Below are 11,321 nucleotides of genomic sequence, written 5' to 3' on the forward strand. Positions count from 1 at the left end.
GGGTGCAGCACTTGCACCAGGCCCAAAGACCCATCCTGCCCCTGTCCCTCCCTGCATCCTCTGCAAAATGAGGATTAAAAGCCATTTTCTCACCACAGCTTGGATCCTGGCAACTGCTGTGCCACAGGATCCTGCCAGCATCCACCTGCCACCTCTGTTACCTGGATGCAAATTTTGGGGACAAGTCCCTTGGATTTGGTTGCACAGCCTTAGCTTGGAGCTCTTGCACCAAGCCACAGGCAGCAGCAGCAGAAATAACCATCAGGCTCAGCAGGCAACAGGCTCTTCCCTTCTTACCAACCCCACCAGCCCCCCTTTGAGCCCTCAAATCCCTGCCACCCCTTGGGATGATCCAGGTGCTGCCACATCTATTTTTAACCAGGTGGGAGCTCAGCATTGGTCCTGGCTGGGAGAAATAATCGGGAATGGGTGGGCTGGGGGCGGCAAGGGAGCTGCCTTTGTGCTGGGGAGCAGAGGCGGCCGTCCCGCCACGCTTCCTCTGCTAGGTGTGGCGCTGGGCTGCGCGGGATGCTGCCAAGGGAAGCCAGGGGCCGGGGTGGGGTCAGCCAGCTGCCAGCTCAAAAAAATTGGGGAGAGAATGAAAAAAAAAGAAATTAAAAAATACACAACTCCCGAGGCAGTGAGTGGACTGGGGTCCAGCTTGCCTGATTCCAAGGCCAGCGAGGAGGGCATGGGGAGAGGTCACTCGGCTGGCACACACCGATCCTGGCTCTGCCCAGGGATGCCCAGAGCTTCCTCTCTGTGTGTGGCTGCAGATGTGGCTGGTGAGGAGCCAGTGGGTCACCAGCACCCCACGTTCCAGCCCTGTGGGCAGCAGGGTGAAAGGAAGGCTTTATCCCCCTCCCAGGAAAGCTGAGCCAGGCACAGACCCTGCAACTTCACCCCACACCTGGCTGAGGGGGCTTTCACTCCCTGGAGTGGAGCTCTGTGATGCTGGCTGTGGGAAGAGGGAGGGAAGAAAAGCAAGGTGGTATTGCCCTTGAAGGTAGGCTCCGGGCTGGCCTGGGGATATTTTGGGTGCTTTGCACGCAGGCATTTCTGCATCCAGGCATTTTTGTGTGCTTTGCATACTGCTCCATCCCTCTCTCAGCTCTCTTTCCCCTCTCTCTGTGCTTTGCCTCCTCAAAAACCATGCTACACTCCATGGCTCTTCACCCCATTCCTTTTTTTCTCTTTATTTGTTTCATTTTTTGCAATTTTTGTCTCTTTTTTCCTTTTTTTTTCTTCTTAATGATTTCCTAATGATGCAGAACCAACAGCAAATGCACTGTAAGATCAGGTTTGCAGACCCAGTGTGAGGCTGGATTTCATGCGAGTTTGAGGGTCAAAGTGCCCGGCTCTGCTCCATGGTCAGGAGTTCTCAAACTCTCCCATTGTAGCAGGGACAGCAGCACCACCCTGATCTCTGCCCCCTGCAGCAGGGAGAGCATCCTCAGCCCCTGGTCATCCCATGTGGAAGAAGCCCAGGCCTGGAGTAGCTGTGCAGAGCAAGTGTGGAGGACATGAGGCTCTGCCTCCCCTGGGGAGGGTTTGCCCCAGCTCTTAACATCATTCCAGGGCTAGGAAAATCAGAGCTGCCCCCACTCTCACCATGCTGCAGCTCATCCCCACCACATCCCAAATGCCAACTGGTGCCACCAACCCCTGCTCCAAGGCAGCTCTGAGCACACCTGGAGGCCAAGGATTCTGCCAGGGCCATGGAGGAGGCCACAGAGAGGATGTGATCAGGGAATGCTCCACATGCTTGGCTGAAGCCTGGGACAAGGGGGACGTCCCCACCAGCTGCCCAGACGGACTGCCCCAAAGGCTGCTCACTTCACTCCACAGGCAGCCACAGGTCCTGGATTGAGAGTCTCCAGATCCCCCAGCACCCACCTTGCTTCTCCCAGGGCAGGGGCAGAGAGCCAAAGCCTCCAGGGACTCTGCTCTGGATGGTGGCAAGGACTGCTCCTCCAGCAAAGCAGTGCTCCGGCTCCCTCTGGATGGGGGAGAGAGGAGAGGAGACTCCTTGCAGCTGTGTGGGCTCTCCTGTGGGCTGGTGCTGATTTGCACTTTCAAAATTTTAATAAGAAGCTCCAGAAACGTGAAGGAAATCTCGCCCGAAACCTCTGTCACTCCTGGTTGATGATTGAAGAACAAGTGAGACACAATTTTTTAAATTTTTTTTTTAGAGGCCTTTGTTTTGTTTAGGGTTAACGGCAGATCAGCTTGTCCAAATCACTTCCAGACACACAGAAACCATGGCATGCAATACCCCACGGCAGTGAGAGGCTGGAGCTGGGCTCGGCAGTGAGAGGCTGGAGCTGGGCTCTTGCGCAACCCAGTGCCCCGAGTCCTCCTAACACCGAGGTTCACATTTCAGGCTGGGGTCTAGGGCATGTCCACAGCCAGAGGGGGCTGGGGACAGGTACCAGAGCTGGGACATCTCTTTCAAGTCAGCCCAGTTGCCCCGGGGGTTTCAGGGGGCAGGCACAGTGCTCTGGCCAAACTCCTTGATTGCAAAAGGATCCCGCAGAACTCATAATTCCCAGTGCCAAGGGCAGGAAGGACATTCAGACCACCTAGCCTGACCCTTGGCCCTGCAAATCCCTGCTGGATGGCAGCCAAGGGAGCGGAGCCGTGACCTGGGGGCAGGGGATGTGCTCTTTGCTGTGGCTGTGGGTACCCGGCCATGCCCAGGGCATGCACAGTGTGCCAGCCCCAGCAGCCCTGCAGGCTGGGTTTAGCCACCATCACCTGGCTGGCACTGAACCCCCCATTCCTCAACAGTCCCTAGAAAACACAATGCTGTTCATGTCAATTCACTTAAACTCAAGGAGCGGTTTCTTTGCCTGACACTGAAATTCCCACAGAAAATTGCCGGGGGGAGAGGGCTCACCCCTGCCTTCACCCCAGGGCTGCTCCCAGCCCCAGATGGGGAATGCTGGCCAAAACACACACACGGAGTCAGATGTAAGAAAAATAAACGCTGAGCCCTGAACATCCCTGTGCTCCTGCACACAGCCTGGCAGGCAAAGCTGAACACTTCCCTGCCTCGGCACCGCTGGTGGTGGGGGCGAGGGCAGGGCACAGGGAGCAGAAAAGGGGCTTGGAGAGAGAAGAGAGAAAGAGAGAAAGAGAGAAAGAGAGAAAGAGAGAAAGAGAAAAAGAGAGAGAAAGAGAGAGAGAAAGAAAAAAGAAAAAAGAAAAAAGAAAAAAGAAAAAAGAAAAAAGAAAAAAGAAAAAAGAAAAAAGAAAAAAGAAAAAAGAAAAAAGAAAAAAGAAAAAAGAAAAAAGAAAAAAGAAAAAAGAAAAGAAAAGAAAAGAAAAGAAAAGAAAAGAAAAGAAAAGAAAAGAAAAGAAAAGAAAAGAAAAGAAAAGAAAAGAAAAGAAAAGAAAAGAAAAGAAAAGAAAAGAAAAGAAAAGAAAAGAAAAGAAAAGAAAAGAAAAGAAAAGAAAAGAAAAGAAAAGAAAAGAAAAGAAAAGAAAAGAAAAGAAAAACAAAGCAAAAAGATTTAACAACCCTCCTCCTTGGACCGAAGGCAACGGGACAGCAGCTTCCACACCGGTCCCAGCTCGGCCCTCCCCGGGTGGCTCTTCCTGCTGGTGCCTGGGGACGCCCCCCTTCCCTCCTCCTCCTCCTCCCCCTCATCTCCTCCTTCTCCTCCTCCCCCTCATCTCCTCCTCCTCTGCCTCTCCTCCTCCTCCTCCTCCTCCTCCCCTCGCCCCGCTGATTGGTCCAGCCCGGCTATATTTTGCCCTTTCCAGCCCAGCATCATCCCAAAAGTTTTTTTTGGGGGGAAAAGGGGGAAAAATAAAAAAAAAAAGATAGGAAAAAAAAAAAAAAAGAAAAGAAACCAAAACAAACGCAGGCGAGCCCGAGTCCCCCGAAGGCAGGCGAGGGAGGCGAACTGCGGGCGGCTGCTCGGCGGTGCTGGACCCGGTGGGACGCGGCAGGAATCCCGATTCTCTCTCCGGCACCCGGTCGGGTCTGACACAAAGTGCTGTCCAGCTGGAATGAATATATCTGAGTCTAACTACTGCCGAGAGGAGATATCGCAACCCCGGGGCGACTGTTCATGGGTCACCGCCGCCGTGCCGGCCGCTGAGCCCGGGCTCGCCTTCCCGCGCCCCCCGGGAGCCGCCTCCCCCGCCAGCCGCACGCCCAGCCCCGAGCCCGGCTTCGCCTTCGGCCCCGGCCCCGGCGGCGCGGCCCCCGGCGCGGCCCCCAGCCGCACGCCCAGCCCCGAGCCGGGCTATGGATACAGCCCCCCGGCCGGCCGCCCCGAGGGCAAGGCCGCCGAGGATTCCCGCATCCGCCGGCCCATGAACGCCTTCATGGTCTGGGCGAAGGATGAGCGCAAGCGGCTGGCGCAGCAGAACCCCGACCTGCACAACGCCGTGCTGAGCAAGATGCTGGGTGAGCGGGAGCGGAGCGGGAGGAGGGTTGGGGGCGCGGGGATGCGGGGTGCGGGGCTGGGGATGCGGGAGTAAGGAGCTAAGGATGAGGGAATGCTGCCTTACGGGGCTGGGGATGCAGGGGTGCAGGCTGGGGATGCGGGCTGCAAGAGTCCAGGGCTGTGGGATGCAGGCTTGCAGAGCTGGGAACACGGGGGTGTGGGGTTGGGATCCAGGCTGCAGGAGTACGGGGCTGTGGGATAGGAAGGATATCGAGCTGGGGAGACAGGGATGTGGGAGTACAGGGCTGGGAATATAGGAATAGAGAGGTACAGGTCTGGGGATGTGGGCTGCAAGAGTGCAGGGCTGCAGGATGCAGAGAGGTACAGAGCTCAGAATGTTGGGGTACGGGGCTGGGGGTGTAGGGATAGGTGGGTTTGGTTCTGATAGTCCAAGCAGTGGGATGCAGGGATACAGAGCAAACTGCTGGGGTGCAGGGATTCGGGGCTGGGAGTGTGGGATGAAGCAGTACAGGGATTTGGGATGTGCGCTGTGAGAGTCCAGGGCTGTGGGATGCAGACTGCACAGATACAAGGCAGCAGGCTGCAGGATGCCGGGGTATGGGGTCTGCTAGCCAGGCTCCAAGGGTACAGGATGGTGGGGTGCAGACTGGAAGAATATGGGGTGCGGGAGCTGGGGTACAAGGATGGGGTGCTGTGGGATACAGAGCTGGGGGATGCAGGGCTGTGTGCTGCAAGGTTAAAGAGCTGCAGGACACAAGCTGTAGGGATGTGGGATGATGGGCTACCAGTTGCAGGTTGCAAGGATGCAGGGATGCGAGCTGTAAGGATGCAGGACTGTTGGATCAAGGGCTGTGGGATGTGGTGTTACAGGATGTGGGAATATGGGGCTGTGGGATGTGAGGATGTGAAGATGCAGAGCTGCATGTACACAAGATGCAGGGAAACAGGGCTGCGGGATGCAGAGATACAGGGCTGAGGGGTACACAGCTGCAGGGGTGCAGGATATGGGAATACAGGCTGCAGGATGCGGGATGCACGACTATAGGATGCGGGATGTGGGAACACGGGAAGCAGGATATGGGTAAATGGAGCTGCAGGATGCGGGACTACGGGAAGCAGGATATGGCCAGACAGAGCAGCAGGATGCAGAGACACGGGGCTGCGGGGTGTGGGGATGTGGGATTCAGGATATGGTGCTGTGAATTTTTGGGATGGGTGATTTGGTCTTCAGAGGTGCAGGCTATGGATGCAAGATGCAGGGAAGCGGGGACTGTGGGCTGTACCAAGGGACAGTGGGAGGCAGAATCCCCAGCCCTGGCAGAGGGGTTCCCATTCCGTGTACCCCCATTCTCCCACAGCACTGAAGTGCTGGACACTGCCCGAGCCTTGTTCTGGGACAAGGGAACAGCCTGGCTTGGGAAGCCATTCCCCAGCCCTTCCTGGTGTCAGCAGTGAGGCCCCGCTCAGGTATCAAGCCATCTGCAGGAGCCCTTCACCTCTGAGCTGCCTCTCCCTGGGTGTCCCCATGCCCTGGCCAGTGCCAGGTGTTTGAGCCACTCTCACAGTTTCTCTTTCCTCTTCCAGGCCAGTCGTGGAAAGCGCTGAGCGCCAGCGACAAGCGTCCCTTCGTGGAAGAGGCAGAACGACTGCGAATCCAGCATCTCCAGGATCACCCCAACTACAAATACCGCCCAAGGAGAAAGAAGCAAGCCAAGAAAATCAAGAGGATGGAACCCAATATCCTCCTGCATAACCTTTCCCAGCCTTGCAGTGACAACTTCAGCATGAGTCACCATGGCGGCAGCCAGCCGGGCCACCCCCAACCTCCCCCACTTAACCACTTCAGAGAACTCCACTCCATGGGGTCGGATATTGAAAACTATGGCTTGCCAACTCCTGAGATGTCTCCCTTGGATGTCTTGGAACAGACCGAGCCGGCGTTTTTCCCTCCGCACATGCAGGATGACTGCAACATGATGCCCTTTCGCGGCTACCACCACCATCACCAGATGGAGTTTCCCCAGGAGAAGTGCATGGGGCGGGACGTGGCCGTGCCCTACACGCAGACCCCCTCACACTTGGCCGACGCCATGAGGACTCCCCATCCCTCCAGCCTTTACTACAACCAGATGTGCTCGGGAACTCAGAACGGGCTTTCCGCCCACCTGGGCCAGCTGTCGCCCCCGCCTGAAGCCCACCACATGGAGAGCGTGGATCACTTGAACCAAACCGAGCTCTGGACAGACGTTGACCGCAACGAGTTTGACCAGTATTTGAACATGAGCAGGACTCGTCCCGAAGCCTCGGGCCTCCCTTACCATGTCTCCCTGTCCAAAGTGACTCCTAGAAGCATCTCCTGCGAGGAGAGCAGTTTGATATCAGCCCTGTCCGATGCCAGCAGTGCTGTTTACTATAGCCCCTGCATCACCGGTTAGGTTGACCCCACATCCAATGCGCGCACCAGGAGAGCCCCGACTCTCCTCTAAAAACAAAAAGCCATCCTCCTTTAACCACGAGCTCCATCATATTTAGAGTATCTCATTAAATGCATCGCTTTCTTGTTTGTTCTTTTTTATTTTGATTTTTTTTAATTTTTTTATTTTAGAGACAGACCATGCTGAACCCACTGATATACCGTATAACTATATAACACAGCTAGACGCCTTTCCCCACCGTGCTCCCCGCTCCAGCCCTCGGCAGGGCACCTCTCCAACTCCCACCAGCTCCAAGGGGCATTTTCAAGCCAATTCCAGTAAACCCTGCCTGAAACAATCACACCAGGATGAGCCAAAGTGTGACCTGTCCCCAGTATTTAACCCAAGGACAGGCGAACTTTTAGGGGGAAAAAGCTTTTAGGAAGACTTTGCCGGGGCTGTTAAAGAGTCGGCGCCCATTAGGGGTGGGCTTTAGGACAGTTTTTACTGTATTCTCAGCAATATATTTTAATTGGGCAACAAAACTATATTTTTACTAAGCATTTTTATATATAAAATGGTATTTAATGTCTTTTGGGGTTTTTTTATTAGACTTTTTAAAAAGAAATCAAGGGATATCCACGAGATCTAAAGCATTTATGTAGCAAAGCTGGATTTAAAGAAAAAAAAAAGGAAGGGGGAATAAAAGGAGATATTTTGTGAAAAGGGAATGATAATGTAAATATTGAGGAACAACTGACTGGAATTTTGTACAAAAGAAAAATATGACTGCAAACACTTTTATTGTCTAGAACTGTATGGAGAGCAAACTGTTTTATTCTGGTTAATTATTAAAACATCTTCATATAATTGTTCCCATCTTGTGTGCTTGTTGTGTGAACACATATTTTCCGCAAATACATGTTGTCCCAACCATTTCCAGATTTTTGTATCCGTTGATTAATGTTTTGACAACCTGGCAAATGTATTAATTTCCAAGCTGCCGCCTGCCCGCCCCGTCAGCCGCCTCGGGCTCGGCGAGCGCGGCTCTGCTCGGCTGGGCACGGGACAGTGGCTTGGGATGGGATGGGATGGAACAGGATGGGATGGGATATTGGTGGCAGCCCCACAGCACTGCGCCATGCTGCCCAGAGATGCTCCCAGCAGGAAAAGCAGCTGTTCTCAGATTAAAATATAATAAAACGTGTGATATCCTCCTCCGAAACAAGCCTTGGTGTGGTCATTGTTTTGGCAGGCTGGCAGCGCATCGATGCGAGGTCCCCGTGGCTCACCCTGTTTTCCCATGAAACCCCCCAAAAATAGAGCCAGGCTGCTCCAGTGCTTTCTCTCAAAATGCTCAGAGCTGGAAGAAAACTCCATGTACCGGAGCCTTTCCTCCTCCTGGCCTTCACTGTCTGTTTCTCGGCTCCAGCAGCAGCGGGTCTTGCCGAGCCGTCACCATGCCCAGCCAGATCCTGCTCAGAGCTGCTGGTGCTTTGCTGGAGCTTCATCCCCCTCCTGTGAATCACTGTATGATTTACAGGGAGCTTTTTTGTTCAATTTGAAAAGGAGGAACAACAATCTGTTGCTTAAAACCCAGTGGCATCCGTTCCTTGAGCACCAAGTGATTTGAACCAGGCTGATATCGCCAAAAAAGGCTGTTTTAAAAAAAAATTTGAAAAAATTGAATAGAAGAAGAGGTTTTTTGTTGTTGTTGTTGGCAAAGAATTGCCTTTTAGGGGAAATGGATATTTAACAAATGACATTAATTTTCAAGCTTCTCCTAAATTAAATTCACATTAGTGTTAACAGGACTCAATCCTGACTCACTTTTTTTTTTTGTTGTTGTTGTTGAATGTGAAGCGCTAATAAACGGGACCACTCCGGGGGCTGGCAGCGCGTTCCCATGGAACGCCACAAAGGCGCTTCATTGTCTTTCCATATACAGTATGTAAAAAGGGGGAATACATGGAAAAATGACCTCACTACCTACACGGGAGGGCTGGCGGGCGCCCGGCGGGTGCCAGAACCCGCGCTGCAGCAAACAAACACAACACCAAATGAGAAGCATCCTGTGCCGCCGCCGATGACTATGAAAGGAAGCAGCCGGCTATGGGCTCCATCCCGCTCCGCTCCCTGAAGCGGCCTGGGAGGAAGGAGATGAGGGAGGGGGGAGAAGAAGAAAGCCCTGAGTTGTTTTCCAGCCCTCGTCTTCCAGGTACCTTCCAGGCATGGATGTGGTCACTTCCCGCGGTTCAAAGCAGCGGTGAGCAGGCCGGTCCTCGCCCAGCTGCCCTGCCATGCTGGGGAGAGCCGCCGTCCATCACATCGTGGAGCAAACATGAAATCACTTTCAGTGCAGCAGAAGTTCCCTTCTTTCCCCATGGTTCAGGCTGTGCCAGCTCACTGTGGTTTTCCAATTGAAGGAGGGTCAATTTAGATTAGATATGAGAAGTCTTTGGAATGAGGGTGGTGATGCACTGGCATAGGTTCCTGGAGAAGCTGCTGATACCCCATTCCTGGAAGTGTCCAAGACCAGGTTGGATTGGGCTAGGAGCAACCTGGTCTAATGGAAAGTGTCCCTGTCCATGGCAGGGGGTTAGAATTTGATGACCCTTAAGATCTTTTCCAACCCAAACCACCCTGCGATTTATGCCCCAGGAGGCTGCTGTGGGAGTACAGCAGGTACTGAAAGCTGCAATGGATGGTCATTCCCATCCACAACTGCACCAAGGATACACCACTTTGAGGACAGCAGCTGTGAAAGCCCCACCTTTCTGCCCAGCCCTATCCCAGATCACAGGGAAATGAAAGAGAAGGGAAAGGAAAGAGGAATAAAAACACAGCAGATACCAGCAGGCAGAAAGACCTGTGCCAGGCTCTATAAGATGCCACTTCCTACCATCACTCAGTGTTCCACACAGCTTTTTTCACCTAAACTCACTGCTTTGACATCAACTTTATCAAGAAGTGTCTGAAACCAACCTGGTTTGTGCTGGTACAGCTGTGGTTTGGGCAGGCAGCTCTCCACAGTGTCACTACTGCAGGCTCACGGTTTAGCCATGGCCAGGACAGGCTTTGCCCTCCAAATCCAGGTTTGGTGAGACTGGTGGCACAGGGGCTGATCTGGCTCCATCAGGAGGGCAGAGGGCTTATTCTACATATAATTTTTGTAATTTTATATCTTGTTTCATATCTTATATGTAAGTTCTATGCTTATCTGTATTATTTTTATGCACCGTATTTTATTTTCATATTTTTGTATATTTAATATTTTTCTATTTTTTCAGTATTTTATGTGTTACTTTTATATATTTTTAACATATATATTATTTTTATCTTTCCCCTGTCCCTGTCCCTGTGCAGCTGCTCTGGGGCCAGGAAACCATCCCCCAGTGTTTTGTTTCACTGCCTGCTGGTGGCTCAGGTGTGACGTGGGACTGGAAATGGCTGGAGCTGACATAGTTTGGGGATGATTTCACTGCCGTTATGGCTCAGGCTGGGGCTGTTACTGCACAGCCCCTTCCGATTTTTATGACTTAATCTCTCCAAAGCTCAAGGCCGGATGGTTTTGGGCTGGGGAGGAGGAGCGAGGGGCTTTTAGCAGGTCGTTACGGCAGAAATATGGAGAAGGAACTTGACAGGTAAATGGAAAACCTGACAGCCCATCCTGCCAGCTTTCCCAGCATGCAGGGAGAGGGGGAGGAGATGCCAGGCCCTACCTGGGCTTTAAGGGCAGGTGGCATCTGCTCTGTGTCCCCTGGGGGTGCTGAGCAGTGGATTCTACCTGTGTGCAACTATGTGTGCATCCCAACACATCCGTGTGCAAATCTGTACGTGTGCAAGCATTGGTGTGATCTGTGTGAATGGGTGTGCAAGCACCTGTGTGTACCTGCATCACTGCATGCATCCATGCTCACATCCATCCCTGTGTGCATTATCCTTGTGTTGCAGGCATTTGTGTGTGTGTGTGCACATCCCTGGATATCCGTGTGCCTGCATCTGGGTGGTTCTGTGTGTGTGCATGTGTGTAGCCACGTGTGTGCACCTCTGCTCCTTTCTGTGCTTCTTTGTTGTTGCCCCTTGGTGTGTCTGAGCCTGCACATGCATCCACGCGTTCCTCTGTGCGTATCCATGCGTGTATCTCTCTGTGGACATGTCTGTGCACACACATGTGGGTGCATCCATGTGTGTGTGTGTGCATCCCTGTGTGCATCTTCCATGTGTGCATCCCTCCACGTGCACGTGTGTTTGCCCACATCCATGTGTCCGTGTGCACACACCCCTGTGTGTGTGTGTTCTGCTGGAGGTTCACAGATCAGCTTTATAGACGTTCTGGATTTTTTACAGCGTTACGGAGCGCTCGATGACATCACCCACCCAAATATTAAAACCTCATGTGCCAGCCAGCCCGGCCCGGCAGCGTTCAGCTCCGGGCTCGCTGTTCCCAAGCCTGAGGCTGTGTCACAGCCCGGGGCAAGCGGGA

At 53.2% G+C, this 11,321-nt stretch overlaps 1 protein-coding gene across 1 annotated transcript; it reads left to right on the forward strand.

Moving 5' to 3' along the window:
* The first annotated feature begins 3,356 nt into the window (after window positions 1–3,356).
* Window positions 3,357–7,025, forward strand: SOX18 (SRY-box transcription factor 18). Its single transcript, XM_063404346.1, has 2 exons — window positions 3,357–4,420; window positions 6,006–7,025. The coding sequence occupies exons 1-2, from the start codon at window positions 4,018–4,020 to the stop codon at window positions 6,854–6,856; spliced, it is 1,254 nt and encodes a 417-aa protein (XP_063260416.1). The 5' UTR covers window positions 3,357–4,017; the 3' UTR covers window positions 6,857–7,025.
* Window positions 7,026–11,321: the final 4,296 nt, after the last annotated feature.

This window comes from Prinia subflava, chromosome 8 (genome assembly GCF_021018805.1).
Source record: "Prinia subflava isolate CZ2003 ecotype Zambia chromosome 8, Cam_Psub_1.2, whole genome shotgun sequence".
Lineage (NCBI taxonomy): Eukaryota > Metazoa > Chordata > Aves > Passeriformes > Cisticolidae > Prinia > Prinia subflava.

What these genes read in the sequence shown, in the direction of transcription:
- SOX18 (XM_063404346.1), top strand. Translation starts at nt 4,018, where the DNA reads ATGAATATATCTGAGTCTAACTACTGCCGAGAGGAGATATCGCAACCC. An exon ending in CGTGCTGAGCAAGATGCTGG is followed by an intron (nt 4,421 to 6,005) that starts GTGAGCGGGAGC and finishes TTCCTCTTCCAG; the next exon opens with GCCAGTCGTGGAAAGCGCTG.